The sequence below is a fragment of the Equus asinus genome, chromosome 14 (assembly GCF_041296235.1).
Source record: "Equus asinus isolate D_3611 breed Donkey chromosome 14, EquAss-T2T_v2, whole genome shotgun sequence".
NCBI classification, from domain to species: Eukaryota; Metazoa; Chordata; class Mammalia; order Perissodactyla; family Equidae; genus Equus; species Equus asinus.
Window position 1 is genome coordinate 31,123,532 of NC_091803.1, and position 19,781 is coordinate 31,143,312.

Below are 19,781 nucleotides of genomic sequence, written 5' to 3' on the forward strand. Positions count from 1 at the left end.
AATGAGTGAATGAAGTCATGAATTTCCTTGATAGAAGAATAATTTAGAATAATGATGAGTTGACATGTATTAAACATTTTCTACCTCCCAGTCACTGAACTAAGCCTGTACATACATTGTCCTGTTCAATTCTTAGGAACCCTACAAAGTGGGTACTATTATAATCACCACTTTACAGATAAGGAAACTGAGGTACAGAGAGGAGAAGTTAATATTTTGCCCAAGGAACTGAGAGATGAAAGCTCAGGACCTCCTGACTTGCTACAGTTGTGTGGCTGGTGCCCTGCACAAGGATGGCAACACCAGGCTGAAGGCCGATGCCTGTCTCTGCACTGGGGCACAGGGCCACACTTGTCTGATGGAAGGGAGGCTTTGTCAAGTCTTTCAGACGCACTCCATAGACCCTGCTACTTGCATTCCATTAGTCCCCTCCTACAACTTCCCAACACTTTCTCTCCCTTGGTAAGGGATTCCTTACCCAATTTCAAATCCTTACCTTATTCATGGCCTTGAATCCAGAGAGACACAGGTTTCACTTGATTTGGCAGATCCTTTTCATCCTTGTGGATGCAGATGAACCCAGAAACAGACATGTCTTCAAATACTTCCGGATCACAGAGGTCAATATCCCATCTGTCCAGATCCTAAACTTAAGCTCTGATGCGAGATACAAAATGCCTTCTGAAGAGATAACCTATGAAAACCTCAAGAAATTCGGCCGCAGCTTCCTCAATAATAGTGCCAAGGTAAGTTTGTTCTTTGACAAGGTTTATCCAGAATCACAAATCGTCCCTTTTTGGTAATTCTGCTGGCTTTGGTCGTCTGAATGCGGAGGCAGGATAAAGATGAACCTTATGGCTCAATGTGAGGAAATACCTCCATCTCCCACCTCAAATCTATTCAACTTTTGATCTGTCTTGACTCTATAATTCCACCATTAATTCTTTATTCTTAACGTAAGCATGTTTCCTCTGCAGCTATTTACAACTGAAATGCAGGCACTTCCAGGGCTAACATCCTCCAAAATGGGGCTCTTAATCTTCTTTCAGACTCTAACGTGAAAGATTCACTTGGCCCAAGGCTAGAGCTTGCTTTTGGGGAGAAGATGGGGTGGAACGTATTCAGCAATCAGGATTTAACCTCAAAGACTTTAGGGACCTTTTGTTTGAGGGGTTAGAAGGGAGCCTATTTTGCTAAAAGGGAGGAGAGGCTGCAAAATGATGGCTACATAACACAATATCACCTGCCATTTATTGAACACTTGCTGTATCCTCAACTTCCCTGCAGAGTTAGGTGACTATATTTTTTACTTTCTAAATGGGGACACTTTTGAGAGTAATGGGGCATTCTTTAAAATTATTCTAGAACAGCAGGAAAAAACTGGGACTCTCTGGACAAACCAGAATGCATGGTCACCTCTGAGGACACTCATTACCTTCTGTCTGCTCTCCCACAGACACTGCCTCCCTTGCAGCTTTCTGAAGTGAAAGCTGTTCTTTCTCTGATGCATGCTGTCACAGGTCAAGTGGTGACGTTGGTGTCCTCCACACCACTTCCAAACCATCTGTACTCCTACCTTGAGCAACTCCAGACCCTGTGGAGTCCATGCCTTTGGACCTTAGATTACCTGATCCCACTCCCTGTTGCTGTCCTCTGATCACCTCCCTCTCACCCTCTGAGGACTTCAGCTCCTCACTTGCCCTTCATCCCTACTCTGCTATCAGTTCCAGGGATGTCCATATCTAAAACTTTGGTCTTTTCTCCCATAATTGGCGTGTCTATGCCATCTCAGCCACTCATGGCCAAACTCTAGAGATGGCAACCCCTCTGAAAGTCCGGTTTCAAGCTTCTCATCCTCTTAGATCCCTTCTCTAGAATACACACTGGTACAATTCCTTACCTTTTCACGGACTCCAACCTCCTGATGTCATTTCACAATCTCTTTAGTGCCCTCCTTTGTGAACTCCAATTCCATCGTTCATCACTCTGGTCTTGATCCCCTTAGCTCCTTTATCCCCTCCACCTTCTAGCTCCTCTACATCCTGTAGTATCTACCAAGCAAAATCACAACCCCAGTTGAACCCACTTACCTTCCTGACTGCTTCCAGGCCTATCCTGGAGAAAAAAGAACATCACTGTGAGGCAGGCTGCCTTCATGGAATCATAAACCAAATCTCCCATGGGCTCTTAGAAATTTCCTAATATTTCTATGTCAATTTCTCTTAGTGCGTTCATTCTCTTAATCTCTAAATCTATTTCTCTTCATACCCCAAGTCTCAGCTGAGTACTTGACTCACGTATCATTAAGAAAATAGAAGGCATCTCACTTTCCCTCCCCACATCTACAAACGTACGTGGAGATCTACCCATCCTCTTTCTCTTCCCCCTGGTTATACCTCAGAAGGTGTCTGTCTCCCTCTCTAGGGACAACAGGGGTCCTTTTGTGCTCTTGGAATGAAGATGTTCACATGAGTGATGAGGTCTGCCTGATCTGGCCCATTCCTAATTCTCCATCATGTTCACCGTTTCCCATCTCCCATGCCCAGCCCCCACTCCCCTGTATGCCCCCTTGGAAAGAATCTTCAAGTCCTTTCCAGAGGCTGGGGTGGAAATGAGGGAGAGCAATGTGGGAGATAAGGCTGGTGAGCTGAGCAGACCTGACAGCAAGGACACGTAAGCATATTAAGGGTTTGGTATCCTAAAAGCAATGGGAAGCTACATTTGCATGGTGAAGGCAGAACGCTGCTTGTAGGAGAATACAGGCATGTAGAGGATTAAGAGGAGATGCAAAGAGAACACTAGGAGGCTATCCCAGTGATCTAGATGAGAGAGGAAGGCTTCCTGGACTAGGGTAGCAGCAGTGCAAACAGAGAGAGGGGTGTGGACTCAAGAGATAGTCAGGAAGTAATGGCTGTAGAGAGAAACATAGGTTCTGAAATTTGTACCACTTCCTTCAAAGGGGAGCAAGAGCTTGGTTCATTCTTTCATTTACAAAATATTTATATATAAAATATTTATTGAGGTCCTAGTATGTACCAGGCAGTGGATATTCAAAGATGGGGGAAGAAAAGTCCCTTGTGACATTCTGTCCAGTGTAGTAGAGACACATTAATCAAATATCCGGAAAAATAAATATAAATGATATACTTGAATAAGTGATACAAGGACAAGTACCAAGTGTTATGAGAATGTATGCTGGCAGGATCTGCTCTAGTCTGGATGAGAGTCAGGGAAGTCCTCCCTTGAGGTCACTCTGAAGGATAAATCTGAGTTAACTAGATGGAGAAGGGAATGTAAGAATGGGTGGGGGTGTCCCTCCAGGCAGAGGAACAGCATAAGCAAAGGGCTGAGGTGGGAGGAAGGCTAGTCCTCTGGGGTATAGAAGACCAGTGTAGCTAAAGAAAGCAAGGGAATGGTGAGGAGCTTGGAGAGGTTGGCAGGAACCGAAATGTGATAAAGATCTTATAGGTCATGTAAATTATCTTGATTTTGATGCTGGTTCAGTTGGTTTTGAAGCAACAAATGCCAATCCCTTTCTGGAGATTGCTAGACCTCTCAAATTTGCCTCCTAGAAACATCAATCCAGTGAAGAGATTCCAAAATTTTGGGACCAAGGGCCAGTTAAGCAGCTTGTTGGGAAGAATTTCAATGTCGTCGTCTTTGACAAGGAGAGGGATGTATTTGTGATGTTCTGTAAGTACTTCCACAGAGGCCACGGGAGGCAATGGCCCTGACATTACTTTACAAGTGTTGCTCCTGCATTCTTGGGCACCAAAATCTATCAAAGCATCATGGCACAGATGGTCTTCAGATATCCAAAGAGTTTGGATCAAGATGCTAATCAGGGGCCAGCCCCTTGGCAGTGTGGTTAAGTTTGTGTGCTCTGCAGCCACCCAGGCTTCGCCAGTTTGGATCCTGGGCGCAGACCTATGCACTGCTCATCAAGTGCTGTGGTGGCGTACCACATAGAAGAACTAAAATGACCTACAACAAGGATATACAACTATGTACTGGGGCTTTGGGGAGAAAACCTAAAAAGAAAAAAAAAAAAGGAAGATTGGCAACAGATGTTAGCTCAGGGCCAATCTTAAAAAACATGATGCTAATCAGCTACAGTGCAACTCTCCTCAAAAGCTGAATTCTTGGAACGGGTAGAATTCTTTCCACAGAATCCAGGACTGTGGTTATTTACATCAATAATAATGCTGATGGCTAACACTGGCTGAATGCCAAGATACACCAGGCCTTGTTACACATTATCTCATTTAATCCTTACAACATACTTCTGAAAGTAGCTACTATTATTGCTCCTCCCACTTTACAGATGACTAAACAGAGTCCCAGGAGGTGAAGAAACTTCCAAAATCAGGCAGCTAGTAAGTGCTGGAACTGGAATTGGAAGTTAAGCAGCCTGACTCCAGTGCCTATGCTGGTAACTGCCATACGGATTCCCGCTGCTTCTGGCTTTATGTGACTTACCAAATGTGCTGTATTTAACCCACCTGAGCTGGTGCGGCCAAGCGGGGGACCCGAATCATGCATGTAAAGGACTTAGCAGTGTCTGGCATGTTGTAAGCACTTGACAAATGACAGTTATTATTGCTATTATTATTTCTTTTGTTATAATTATTTCCAGTGCTCACCTAAGGACTCTGGCCCTTTCCCCACTGTTTCTGATTTGCCCATGAGAGCCAAAGCCAGGGACCTTGTCTCTCATCCTGAGACACAGAGAAGGATGATAATGAAGCTGCTTCAGACATCTCTTTTATTTAACATGCAGTTACCATTTTATTGAGCACATACCATGAGCCAGACATGGGTTTGCTGTTTACACACCTGCTCTCATTGCCTCCTCAAAACAAGCCTCTTAGGATGGCCCAGTGGATTGCCCCACAATATAGATCAGGGAACCCAGCCTTACAGAGGTTAACTGCCTTACCCTAGGCCACACTGTAAGTAAGCTGCAAGGCAAAAAGGTCAGTTTGAGCTCTGATTCAATCACTTCCTGGAGGGTGAAAGGAGGGCTGGATTGCATCATGCAGCCCTTTTAAATCTCACTGAAATGGACTCTCATCCACAGGGTGAGGTGTTTAAGGTCTGCGTGGCTAAATAATCATGATCTGCTGCCTTTAAGTGAGAGGTTGCAGTGGCCCTTTCTGTACTTACCTGACACCTGGAGTTATGAGAGTGCCCACTTGGTTCTGGGGAAAGGTAAAAGCAGCCTCATTTTCTTGGAAGCAGGACTGTCACATTGGCCCCCTGGGACTGCAGCCATTATGCTCCCTCCTGCTCCAACTCAGGGCCCATCGGGCTCCAGGGGAGCTGCGGGTCTGCTGCTGGGAGAGCAGGTGGTCCTGGAGGCACTTGGTTTGTAAATGGAGGGGTGATCATCCAAATGTGGAGTGTCCGGGGCCTTTGAGGCCATTCCTCCCACACAGCCAGAAACTAACAGAACGACCAGCAGGCAAGGTTCGATTTCCCTTTCGTGTTGGAGCTGGTCCCTGATTTCTCTCCAAAGGGCTGGGTGCCTGGTCCAAAATCACAGCTCAAGGAATTGCCCCACAGGGAAGTCCAATGTCCCCTTTCTTGGGGTAGTGGTACTTGTCACAACCTCTGTTCACTTCTTGGGCGGATTCTCTCCACCAGACTGAAAGGCAGTATGGTGTGATGGTCACAAGTCAAAGCAACCTGTCTTCAAATCCCCCTTCCTCTGCTTAACTCACTGGGTGACCTTAGGCTACAAGTCTAACCTCCATTGGAAACTTTTAGTGCTGTCACACACACACACACACACATGCTTTCTAGCAGAACATGAGGAAGCATCTAGCATAAATACTTTTCTTGGTTTTCTTCTTCATCTGGAGTGGAAAGCTATGTAAAAGGAAAAACAAAGAATAGAAGAAAATGTCCCAACATGCTAAAAGTGTTAGTGTCTGGGCAAAAGGAGAGTAGGTTAATTTTTTTCTGATTTATTTAATAATGACAAGCCTCTATGTTTAAAATGTAAAATACCCTAATATATCATTAAAAGAAATAAGGAGTACAATTTGCAAAGCAGCAGAACCATTAGTAGAACACAGTGATGGTGTTTATGGGGAGTGTTGGCTTTCAGAGTCCTCATTAGTGTGAGCCTGAGCAATGGCCCCTCTCTTCCAGATGCACCCTGGTCTGAAAAGTGCAGGGCGCTGTTCCCAGTGTTGGAGGAGTTGGGCAGAAAATATCAAAACCACTCCACAGTCTCCATCGCCAAGATCGACATCACGGCAAATGATATTCAGCTGATGAACCTGGACCGGTACCCCTTCTTCAGGCTCTTCCCCACCGACTCTCAACAAGTGAGGGGCTCTTGGGACTCACATAACTGGAAATGTTGTTGCTTTATTAGCATAGACTCAATTCCTCCCTTTCTCCTGCTCTGCCTTCTACCAAATCAGCTTCGTTCTTAGCTCCAGCTCCTATTACCTTCTCAAGTTCAAGAGTGTTTTCCATTGGTTTCCACAATGTCCCAAGACTCAGATGGAGTCCAGCTTAGGTCAGTTGCTCATCCCTGACCCAATCATTGTGGATGGAGGAGTTTTTATTATCCTTCTCTTGGAGCCATGGTAATAGAGGCTCAGAAAGGTTAAGGAACCTGCCCACTGTACTCAGGTGGTTAGGAATGGGACTCTGGATTTACCTATGGAACAGCCCCTGAGTATTCTGCAGGAAGAGGCTACCATTTTGACCCTGTTCTGTTTTCTTCCTAGGCTGTACCATATAAGGGAGAATACACCATGAAGGGCTTTTCAGACTTTCTGGAAAGTCAAATCAAGACCAGGATTGAGGATGAAGATGAGGTAAGGCAAATAGCAGCACCCTGGGTTATTCTTTCCCACACAGAATCATCAAGACCTCAATGGACTAGGAAAGAGTGTGCCAAGAGTTCCATTATTCTTGTGCACTCAGGAGATACTTGAAGATGGTTGAACAACCATCCAGTTTGGATGATTTTATTTCAAAGGCACTTACTACAAGGAAGCAGAAATGGCAGAATTTAGAAACACTCAGAAGGGCAAAGGTTCTGTGGTCTCACACAGCTCCCAAGGCTGCTTCCCTGGGTCCACTGTTCCTGAGTTGGTAACCAGATGTCTTGATGGCATACTGCCCTGTGGCATTATTCTCCTGATGGATGGGATGACACTCCCCATTTTCTCCTAATCCTGTTCATGCCTTAGTGAGGCCATCTGCTGGAAGGTGCCATCTGTATTAGTTAGGACCCTTCAGTTACCAATGTCAGAATCACTACTCTTTGGCTTAAGCAACATTGGGAATTTATCCTACATAACGGGTAGAACTTCAGGCATGGGTGGATCCAGAGCTCAAGCTCATTTTCCATCTCCCCATCTCTGTTCTCCTCTATGTTTGCTTCTTTCCAAAGCAGTCACTTCCCCACAGAGGGTCAAAGATTGCCCCACAGCTCTAAACTAATATCCTCCTATCTTAGAAAGAAAGAACCTACTTCTTAGTAGTCCTAGCAAATGTCCTTGACAAGGGACCTCATTAGCAAGGCCTGGGTCACATGTCCAGCCTTGAGCTAGGCAAGGGGGCAGCCACATCTGTGGATTAAAGAGTGGACAAATGGTGGTTCCCCAAAGGTCCTGTTATTGGAGGGGTAAAATCACAGATGAGAACATCCCCACCCAAGCCAAATGGACTTTGCATCTAAGAGGATCCTCCAGATGCCTCTCTCTGGGCATTTCTAGAAAAAGTGGCCTTGGCAATTACAATCTATCTTTTTTTTTTTCTTGGTGAGGAAATTGACCTTGAGCTAATATCTGTTGCAAATCTTCCTCTTTTTGCTTGAGGAAGACTGTTGCTAAGCTAACATCTGTGCCAATCTTCCTCTATTTTGTATGTGGGATGCTGCCACAGCATGGCTTGATGAGTAGTGTGTAGGTCCATGTCTGGGATCCAAACCGTGAACCCCAGGCCACTGAAGCAGAGTGTGCAAACTTAACCATTATGCCACTGGACTGGCCCATCTTACCTCTTCCTTTATCTTCCTTCTTCCCTTCCTCCTTCCTTTTCTTGAACAGCTATTGTCTATTGAGCAAAGTGCGGTGATAGAAGAGGAGGTATTAGCTGAGGAAGAAGAGGTACCTTTTATGGAGAAAGAGTTACCTGAGCAGAAGCTGCCTGAGCTGGAGAATGGGACCAAGCCAGAATACCCAGCTGGGCAGAAAGAAATAGCTGAGAAGGAGAGGAAAGTGGCTAAGCCAAAAGGACCTCCAAGACAAGAGAAGAAACCAAGAGTCAAGGAAGAACTGTAGCTTCTCCAAAGCCAGGAGGGAAGGTGCCCATCTTCTAGGTCCTGGCATCATTTTCTGAGGTGATCTATTCCAATAAAATTATTTATCATTGTGGTGGGTGGGTAGGGGCTGGATAATAAAAGCCCCTGAGTGTCTTCGATCCTGTTTTACTCATTCCCACTTTTTCCTGGTTGGTGCTGCCTTAGAAGAGCTGTTTGGCTTGGAATTCAGACATGGCTGCAAGGGAAGCCATAATAGGCACCTCTGATGAGTGTTTACAATAGGCTGTGCATTCATCTAGTTCTCACAACATCACTGGGAGCCGGGTTTCATTATCCCCATTTTACAGATGAGGAAAGTGAGGCAAAGAGAAGTTAAGCAACCAGTCAGGATCACACAGCTAGAAAGCCCTTGAGAGATAATTCCAGGCAATCTCACTCCGGATACCGCATTTGACCACTATGCACACCACCTCCACCAGGTTTGGGTTCCAAGAGTTTGGCTAAAACTTTCAAATGAGGTGGACTGATTTGTTTACGCTGTATCTTGGCACAGTAGGAAAGAGATCAAACCCCAAACTTGTCCCCAGTCTTCCCCATCTCAATAAGTGAGATGTTGACTCCACCTACTTCACTTCATGTGACTCCACCCAGCAATCTTTCAGCAAATGCTTTCTGGACTTGTTGGAATGTAGTGGGTGCACTATAAGGTGTTGAGGACACAGAGGGAAGCAGGGCACTATTCCCACCCTAAAACATCTCACAGTTTAATGCAAACAAGATGTCAGTGAGGACAGAGCAACCCCTCAGGCTTGGGAAGGGATAACACAAACCTGACTCCTGAGGGAATATAAGAAAAATTTTGCATTTGAACATGGATGAGTGGGTCTGAAGTCCCTCATCTCCCCCTGAGAACAAGAGAAAACACTGGCCAAGACAGGAAATTCATGATTGCACCAAATTACTAACAAGCCAATAAAGAAACATGAGGTCAAGATGGAGAAGAAGGAAGCCCAGGATTACGGTCAGCCTGGCATTTGGGGCCACTTTCCCCAGGGTTCATCAAGTAATTCTAGAGGAGACTACTGCGATGCGAAGAAGCTGAGCAGCGTTTGCACACATCCACGGGCACAGAAGTGAAACAACTGGAGTTCACGGTCACTAAATGAAGGTCATCCCTAGAAAAATGTGCAGGCCTTAGCTGGGTCCCAGGAGATTACACACGAAGAATAAAGGTGGACAGAAAACACACTGGCCTTAGGAGGGATTGAGCCTTCAGTGAATGGTCTGAATTGCTAACTGGATGAATAGGATTCAGTACTGCTGGCATCCCTGATCACCCGCCAGATGTAAACTCCCAGATTTTCTGCAGCAAGATAACACAACAAGAGGCCTCAATTTTTCTCTACATATTTTCTACCCAATGTCTAGAATTTAATAAGAAATGATAGACATATGGCAGGTCATGATACTATGACGGGATTGAAACCTAGAGTACAACGTAAATGCCCCCACAGGGTTCCAGACAACGAAGTGATTAAAGCTGGTACCAATACTCCATCCAATCTGAAATTAATTACAAATAAGAATCTCTGATAACCAGTGAGAATGGAACGGAAGGTACAGATTACAAAAGTCAAGGCAGAAACGGGAAACATTTCTCTATAGAATGAATATGGCAAAAATATGGTGGTTAATATTCTAAATTATAATTATCTACATTGTTCCCCACATTCACTAACACAACAGTATTTGTAACAACACGTGAATATCTTACTCCTCTGTGACCATCTTTCTTTGTCCACAGATTTCATCAATCACACCTATGTTGTTCTTTAACATTTTTAATTTGATTTCTTTGTCACTTTAACAGATCTCAATGCCTCACAGTTGTCTTCTAGCTTCTTTTTCCTTTCTGTAAAACATAAAACAATTTTGTTTGTGTGTGTGCACATGTTCCCAAGAACTGGGTTGTGGAGGGGAGAGGAGAAAGGAGAGAATCTTGAGGGCAAGAAGCCATTTTTTACCTTCCCAATGAAAACTCATTTTTACTATATGGGGTTTTCTTCCCCACAAACAACATACCTTCCAGGGTACATTTATTAGGTATTGAGGCTCTCTGCTTGGACTCCTTGAATCCTACACTCATATCTCTGGACTTGAAGACAGATCTGAGAAAAGGTATTCAAGAAGTAATGATTGTACAATAATGTCAATGTAGTTAATGTTACTAAAATGTACATTTAAAAATGACTATGATGGTAAATTTTATGTTATGTGTATTTTACCACAATTAAAAATAAGAAAATTAAAAAGGAAGTAATGATGTTTAGTTCTCTGATTTATGTAACCTATGGAAGTAACTTTTTGTTCTCTGCTCCTACTTGACCTTAAGCTGAGCATTTTCCTTCTGTACATGTTTTTCTTCAGACTTCAATTTCGCTTCACTGACATGAAATTCATTAAGGGGGATTCGAACTTAAGCAAAACACTCTCACTAATGACTTAGTTCCCAAGAAGAAAAATCCCTAATAGCTGACATACAAATTTAATACTCTAAGACATGTCATATTTGTTCTTCATCAAAGCTAAGGTGTACAATGAAAATCCTGCAGCAAATATAGGTAGTTTACTTCTGAAATTCCTGAGGTGTTCACTGAAATATCACCTTTTAACTCTCTGTATATTTTTCTTTTCTACTCTCTGCACGTACAATAGAAACAAAATGTATTAGATTTCAACCGAAATCTGGACGATATGCTAAAAAGAAGAAATGCCAACAAAGCATACATCAGCCCCTGAATCATTAAAAGCAGCTGATCCAGTTTAAGTCGAGAAGAAAAGTCAAACACAGAAAGAAATGAGGAACTAAAAGAATAACCGAAGTCACAAATATCTCGTGGGCGCTCCAACGTTCCTACTTTCAAGACAATGGGATACTGGACTGGCTGATGAGGCAAAAGTAAAGAAAGTCTAAAATCTTGAAGTCAAACAACTGAAAGGAACTGTTTCTTAGTGGGAGATAAATATTGTCACTAGATTCACTTTGAAAATTCTCTGCTCTGCATTCAGGGGGCTAGGACTGCTCAACATGGCTAGAAGTCTCTAGTACTCTTTCCTACAGTTTCTCAGTTCTATATTTCTTGGAGGGGAGGGAGTGCTGAATGATATAAACAATTAACCCAGGGTTGTAAAATCAGAAAAAAAATTCTTCCTAAGTCCTTAAATAAAAAAGGCATTGTGGGTATTAGTACTTGAAACAGCAGTGAACAGCATGGAGGAATGCAGGGCTCAATTTACCCAGTGAACAAAATCTCAAAAGTCAAATTATGGTCATAACTCGCACCAAGTCCCAGTTCTGCATGTTCCCATCTCTCTCTCACTGCAACTTAGCCCATATACGTGGAAGGATGTCGTTAACAATTTCATTAGTGCTTTCAGGTGTTTCGATGTTATTCTTCAACAAAACATAGAGATTAGTAATATTTACTTATTACTTTTACTTCTGTTTTTAGAGTGCAATCTAGGAAAAAGAAAGGATTTTTACCTTAAATTTATGTACTTCATCACAGAGAATCTTATTTTGCCCCTTTGTTTCTTGAGCATGTTTCTTCGCTTCATTGATCTATACAGATATGTAATAATGGATTCAGAATTCAAAAATATTATTTACAGTGATAGTGAAGCCTATCTCCCGTGCGTAAGTTCATACAGAAATTTTAAAAAGTGGTGCTTTACATATAAGACGCTTGCTTTGAATTTAGACTGTTATACAATGTAATGAAATGGGACACTAGCATGAAAGAAGAGAGAGAAAAATAAGTGAACTAGAAGAAAGGGGAAGTACTTCAAGGAGAAGCCATGAAAATAAAAATTAAAGGATGATTATACCTTCTGTTCACAGATGGCTACTTTTTAGACCATTTCTGAGTTTTCCTTCACTTAATTCCTAATCTTCTCAGAAATGTGATGGAAATTAACTAAAAAGAGATAAAAAAAACCCATTTCTAAGATTATTACCAAAACCAATAAAATGTAATTACCTCAATGTGTCAACAGCAAAAGCACATTATCTGGCACTATGAGCATAAATAACTTTTTAACATGACTATGATCCCTGAAGAAAACAAGTTTTAGCTAGTGGCATTTTAAATGTAGGAAACAAATATGGAAATAAGAATCCTATTTCAATGAGATTCTTATTTAATCTCTTTTCAAAGATGGGGAAATAAAATAAACTGAAACTTCTAGAAGCAAACATAAGCAGTATGCTCTTTGACATTGATCTTAGCAGCATTTTTTTCATATACCATGTCTGACTGGGCAAGGGAAACAATAGAAAAAATAAACAAACGGGACTACATCAAATTAAAAAGCTTCTTCACAGCAAAGGAAACCATTGACAAAACGAAAAAAACAATCTAACGAGTGGGAGAAGATATTTGTAAACCATATATCTGATGAGGGGTTAATATCCAAAATATACAAAGAACTCATACATCTCAATAACAAAAAAGTAACAACCCAATTAAAAAATGGGCAAAAGACCTGAACTGAGATTCCTCCAAAGAAGATATATACATGGCTAACAGGAACATGAAAAGATGTTCAACATCATTAACTATCAGGAAAATGCAAATGAAAACTACAAGGAGATATCACCCCAGTCCCATTAGAATGGCTATAATTAACAAGACAGGAAAAAATAAGTGTTGGAGCCAATGTGGAGAGAAGGGAATCCTCATACACTGCTGGTGGGAGTGCAAACTGGTGCAGCCACTACGGAAAAGGGTACAGAGTTCCCTCAGAAAGTTAAGAATAGATCTACCATATGATCCAGGTATTCCACTGCTGGTACTTTTCCAAAGAACATAAAAACACAAATACATAAAGATACATGCACCCCTGTGTTCATTGCAGCATTATTCACAATAGCCAAGACTTAGAAGCAATCCAGGTGCCCATCAAGGGATGAATGGATAAAGAAGATGTGGTATATATACATAATGGAATACTACTCAGCCATAAGAAATGATGAAATCCAGCCATTTGTGACAACATGGATGGACCTTGAGCGTATTATGCCAAGTAAAATAAGTCAGAGGGAGAAAGTTAAATGCCATATGATCTCATTCAAAAGTAGAAGATAAAAACAAGGACAAACACACATAGCAACAGAGATTGGATTAGTGGTTACTAGAGGGGAAGTGGGGAGGGAGGAGGGCAAAAGAGGTGACAGGGCACATGTGTGTGGTGATGGATTGCAATTAGTCTTTGAGTAGGGAACATGATATAATCTGCACAGAATTTGAACTATATTACGATGTGCATCTGAAATTTATACAGTGTTATAAACCAACGTTACTGCAATAAGAAAAAATTAAGAATTTAAGGAGATTCTATTGGCCTCACGGTTATACCTTGAGAGTCAGGAAATGTCCCCAAGTCACACAGATCTAGAAAGAAAGGAGCTTTCACAGTGATTTTTTAAGATCTAGGATTAGAATCTGTGCCAAGTCCCTGGTCTCCAATTCCACCTCCCTCACAACACAACACCAGAACCATCCACATCACTGTGATGGGGATACTGAGACAAGAGGGGACCTGAGGCACCTGGAGGGCTGAAACCAGGTCAGAGGCCTACAGGCAGGTGTTTAACACATCTTGTGTTCTAAAGCAAATATCAGAAGATATAAGCAATCAAGGAGATCCAAACACAGATTTAGGACCCTGCAGAATCAACTTGCCTTAAAGACGTCAGTCAAAGAGTACAGGAATTGAGAGCAGGTTTGAAAGTCTCTATCTAATGTCATTTCCAATTCTGTGTTCATTGTAGGGCTCCATACAGTAAGGGTGGTATCTGATCTCTACTCTGTGTTGGTCACTAGATCAGGTGAAAGGAAGGGCTCAAAGATGAGTCAGGTGTGAACTTTACCCTCAAGAAGTCCACAGGCTAGTCAGAGAGCCGTGACAAGCATATGAATAACTAATTCATGGCAGAAAGTTTGTGGTTTTTTAGGAGAAAGCATTAGGAGGCTCAGAGGACAGAGCAATCATTTCCAAAAGAGAGGGGCATATAAAGCATTGGAGGTGAACTCTGTATATGGGATTTGATTACGTGGAGGTGAGAGTGGAAAGAGCACTCAGAGCAAAGGAGACAGTGTAAATCAGGCCAAAGCCTGGAAGAGAAAATGCAAGATGATGTACGGAGCACAAGGCCAGTTTGGCTGAAGTATAAGGTGTGGAAAGAAAAGAAATGAGAGGTGAGGGTGAAGTCACATGGACTTGATTATCAGAAAAGAATATAACCCTTACCTTAACATGACAGCAGTGAGGAGCCATTGGAGGATTTTTTTTTTAAAGCAGGAAAATGTGATAATCACAACAGAGTTCTAGAACACGAGATGATTAGACCAGGAGGCAGAGTCTGTGGCAGTTCAGCTCATTACAGCCAGGATAACAACCCTGCACATTTCCAAGCCCTCCTGTTCTGCCATCTAAACCTGGAGAATTCCCTGGTACCACTACTTTACTTGGAGAAGCTCAGATACCAAAGAATTATTTGCTCCCAGCACAAGAGCAAGGTAAGGGTTGAGTACTGAGGTGGCTCTGGCATTAAACGGATAAGCTTTCAAACCTCAATTCTGCCAGTGCCTAGCGTGACCTTAGGCAAGTCATTTCACCTCACGATACTTCAATGTCCTCACTTGTAAAACAGGATCATGTTGTATTTTGTGGACTCCAAGAGGCACATTTCTTTACATTTCACTCTCTTAAAATCAGAAAGTGCCTTACAATCAACAGCATGGCCAAGTTTAAGTAGCATTGCTTTGTGTTTTCTTGATGAGTCATAGAGCAATGGTGTGATTCACAATTAATGGCAGCTTAGATTGACTAAATACAGTACCATCTACCTCCCAAGGTTGTGAGATTTAAATGAGCTATTGTACAGAGCATGCTTAGCTCAGTGCCTGGCCTGAGGCTGGAGGTTAATAACAGTAGCCACCATAACACGGGGAGGAGGCAGTAGGACACAGTGCTTCAGAGCCCACTGGCTAGACCGAGGTTCCAATTCCAAGGCTGCACTCACCGCTGTGGACCAGCTATTTCATGTCTATGAGACAGTTCCCTCGTCTATCAAAACGCCAATCATATAGTGTTTTTATAAGAATTAAATTAGATATCATTTGGGGTAAAATTTAGCAACATCTCTCAAGATTACAAATGCACCTTCCCTTTTACCCAGCAGTCCATTTCCAGGAATGTATCCCACAGATCCCTTGCTGTACATGCAAGCTGTCATCACCACAAGGATAGGTGTTGCAACCTAATTTGTAATAGCCAAAAGATTGGGTTTGGGGGGTGGTTAAACAAATAATGGTACATCTATCCAATGAAATATTATGCCACTATTTTAAAAATATAGCACTTCTATATGTTTGATATGGAAAGATCTTCAGCATGCACTGTGCAGGAGAACAAGCAGTGCAGAACATTGTGGAGAGTGTGCTGTTTGTATAGAAGGAAGTATTCAATAAGTTGACGTGTGTAAAGCAGTGAACACAGTACCACACATACAGCGTAAGAGCCTGAATATACAAATGGACAATGGCCAGATCACATATTAAAACAGAACTCTGACCCACAGTCTGCAGCAACCAGCCCAGGAAACCAACCCATTATCTACAGACCAGCCCAGGAAGCCAGCCTGCTATCTCCAAATCAGACCTGGAGGAAGTCAGACCACTGTCTCCAGCAACCAGCCCAGGAAGCCAAACAATAACCCCTGCAGCAATCAGCCCCAAATGGCCAGGGATTAATTAATAACTGACAGCTTCCCTAATTTTTGTCCCGCTTCTAACATAGGACCAACCAGTGACAGCCAAACGTGCACCCCTAACCGATCACATAGGACGTCCACCTCTAGTTAGCCCGCCTACAGCTTCCCCATGCCAACAGCCTCCACTCAGGGGGCATCCAGATCCTTCCCTTCTCTCCACTATAAAGCTTTACAGTCCTCTGCCTGCCTGAATGTCTGCCAAACTGCAAATGATGGGGGCCGAATCCCTTGCTATAGCAAACTCTGAGTAAATAGCCTTTGCTTGTTCTCATTTGAATGGTTTTTATTTCCACAGGTTAGTGCTTGACAACTAGCAATTCTTCTTGTTGTTGCTAGTACCAACGCAAGAGAATTCAGATGTTTTTCCCATTCCTCTTTAGACACTAGACAGACTTTCAGGCAGCAGATGTCTTGTGGTGTTTGGGTGACACTCTTGGTGAAACTTTGTCTCTGAGCAATGTCTTGGGAACTTGGCTTTAAGGAGCTGTGTGTTTCTGGATCACAACCAAACCTTCCACCCTGAGTCTCTTCTAAACGTTAGACCAGTTCCCTGTGAGAGCCGGGCAAAGGCCAGAAAGGAAACATTAGCAATGGCCCAGCGACTCGTCCCAACATGAGATGAATCAACAACTAAATTTGAAATGTGATCCTGACCCGAAGATGTTCTCCCTCCTTCTGAGAACAATGTCCTCTCACTTCTCTAGGCTGTTTGAAATCAGGAGGAGCTGGCTGCTTCAGTTGAATCGCTGAAAATGAAAATTTTAACAGACAATAATGATAATGAAGATGATAATGTTAATATCCACTATCTTTTATTCACCAGATACTGGCTCCTAACATGCATTATTTCATTCATCTCCCCAACAGCACTGTGAGGTAGAAACCATGGAAACTGAGGCTCAGAGAGATTAACTAACTAGCCCAAGGAATGAGAGCTGGAACCAGAAATAAAACTGGGCCTATTGGATTCCATCACACAATCTCTAAACTGCTGTGTTAATCTCTAAAATATCTTCACAATCTAAAATTTCAGTGACAAGATCCAGGATTATTATTCAAAACAATAAACCTAGGCAAAAGGCTTCTGGGATCCAGAAGTAAAGGCCAAGCTGTGTATCCATTCGGTTCTTGGATGGTTAACACTGTAGCTCCTAGATCCAGATAGGAACAGCTAAATCCTCTTCCAGGGCTCATTAAGATAAAGGACTTGCTCCAGCTGAGTCTTGATGTTAGTGATCCTGTCCCCTGGACATTTCCACAACTGTCTCACTGGCTTTCCCATCTTCACACACAGATTTTGTTTTCTTCCCTCCTTGGGGGCCCAGGCCCTGTGCAGGTTTCCCATCATCATCCTACCTAGAAATCCAGGGACGTACCAGGAACTGCTTCTACACAAGTGTTTTGCCAGGTAACAGAAGATCTCTCCAAAGAGTCCACTTCCACTCATGGTGCCGCAAATGAGACTAGGAACCCTCAAGTTATTGAAATAATCCAATTCTACCCTTCATTAAAGCATCTGTCTTGTTGCCATTTATGACAATAACTCCACTAGGTTGTGAGATTTTTTATTCCCGTGACACTTCTGAATCCATATCTACTGGCTCCAAAGTAGTTAGGAATATAAAACCTAATTGTAAACAAAAGGTTGGATGTGTTTAATTAATTTGTAATCATACCTCCCTTTAAAAATATAAACATTAAAGAAAAATATATTACATGTAAAAAAAAATGGAAACATTAAAGAAAAAGACCACCTCTCCTACTGGATATAGATCCTTCTAGACATTTTAAAAATAAATGTATATCTAAACCTATATCTATCTATCCCCGTAGAAATACATTCTAATATTGGGGGGTGGATTACGTAGAAGGTATCATTCTGTATGTCATGGTGAAGCTTGCATTTTTCTCTCCACACTGTACCTTAGAGCTTTATTCACGACAGCATGTGATTGTACATCTTATTCTTTTAAATTATTGCATAATGTCCCTTAGTATGGAACTATCAAAGTGCCTATCAAAGATACTTGGATTTTTTCCAAGCTGCTAAAAACAGCATCTTTGCATATACCCTAGAATTCTCTAGGATACCTGCAAAGTGGAATTGTTCATCATCATCAATGAAGATTAGTGAGAAATCACAGGCCCAAAGCATTGTATCAGGCCTCAGAGTTTGCTAAATAATCACTTCACTCTAAATTTCACTATAGCTATGTGGACAAGGACACATATTCTACAGAAGGAAGCGTTTGTGGTAGGAAATAATATTAGCATATTACATTATGATTACATGAAGAAAGCACATGACCTAATTCATTGTCATTTTATGGAGCAGCAAAAAATGTGTTATGTTAAATATGGCATATCTTCATTCACCAACATACTATCACCTTATGAAATGACTGGATTATTTCTTACACTCTTAAAAGAGAAGCACTTAAAAATTTCAAAATAGTCAACTCTCACTTGTGCCCTGAAATTAATGATAATGCAAAGGCAAGGACATAATGATGATTTTGGAATTAATTTAGAAACAGTTCTCCAACTTTGATCTTTCTTACTCTCAGGAACTGAATGGGTAGTCAGATATTCTCTACACAGATGAGCTACCAGGTAACCACTAATTGACACTCTCATGTTCAAAATACAACGGGTCACTCTGCCTCTATCTGAGACCACAAAGAGTTTTCTTCCAATCTTCTTCCCACATCTGACTCTTCCACTCTCACCAAAATCAAATACTCATAAAATGAATTATGGGTTTATAAAAGGTGTTCACCACTATCCTATCTATGCCTGGGGCCCTGTGGAAACTTCTCATAATATCCAGAGATGTTGAGCCCAGTTTGTAAAATAAACAGCTTTCTTTTTATCCTCAGAGTTCAGAAAAGTAGATTCTGCTTTATATTACCATTTCTGACACATCCTTCACACAGCTCAGGCTTTGGAGAAGTAAAGGAAACTCAGAAGGGTTTCTTCAGAAGGCTGGCTTCCTTCAGTTAGTACTATCATTTGATTGACTCACGTTTAACACTAATTCCTCTTCTCAAGAAGAGTGTCTTCAGGGAAGTCGATCCAAATGGGATGTCTGAATAGATTATCTATTAGAATGGTAATAAGAACATCAACTACTACTTAATGAGTGCCTCGTATATTTGACAATATCTGCATCATTTCTCCAAGACTCCTCCTTACAACAGACCTACTACAGGTAGAAATATTCACGAAGTGCAAGAACAATTTTTGATCGCTTTTGCTATGGATTCAAGAGTCTGAAGCACTGTGTGGCTGCAAGAAGATTCATCAGCCCTGAGGAGATGGAGGGCTGGAAACATCACTAAGTAGGACATCTCTGAAGGCTATGGGCAGGCCAAAACTGTAGGGTGATGCTGATTTGCCATTCAGCCAGATGGCCAAACTTGTCCATCCACTACATAAACGCACCGTCAAAGCACAAGGCACACACTAGAAATGCAACTAGCTGGATCTTAAACATGGGAAGAGAAACTGACTTAAACTAAAGGGATCCCTCTTCCATCACAAGACAAAAGATTCTGGGGTACAGACAAATGTAAGCTTGTAGATTCCATAGTAGGAAGTTCAGCTAGTTTCCACCTGATGAATCCTATTTTCTCTGTGAAATAGGACTCAGTA

At 42.1% G+C, this 19,781-nt stretch overlaps 1 protein-coding gene across 1 annotated transcript in view; it reads left to right on the plus strand.

Annotated features, from left to right (window-relative positions):
• Window positions 1-8,309, plus strand: part of LOC123276971 (protein disulfide-isomerase-like protein of the testis) — a 28,373-nt gene extending 20,064 nt beyond the window's left edge. Inside the window, exons 7-11 of the mRNA XM_044747488.2 lie at window positions 549-746; window positions 3,573-3,693; window positions 6,157-6,335; window positions 6,747-6,836; window positions 8,076-8,309. Of these exons, the coding sequence (XP_044603423.2) occupies window positions 549-746; window positions 3,573-3,693; window positions 6,157-6,335; window positions 6,747-6,836; window positions 8,076-8,309 (822 nt within the window). The remainder of the gene's footprint in view (window positions 1-548; window positions 747-3,572; window positions 3,694-6,156; window positions 6,336-6,746; window positions 6,837-8,075) is intronic.
• The last annotated feature ends 11,472 nt before the right edge of the window (window positions 8,310-19,781 follow it).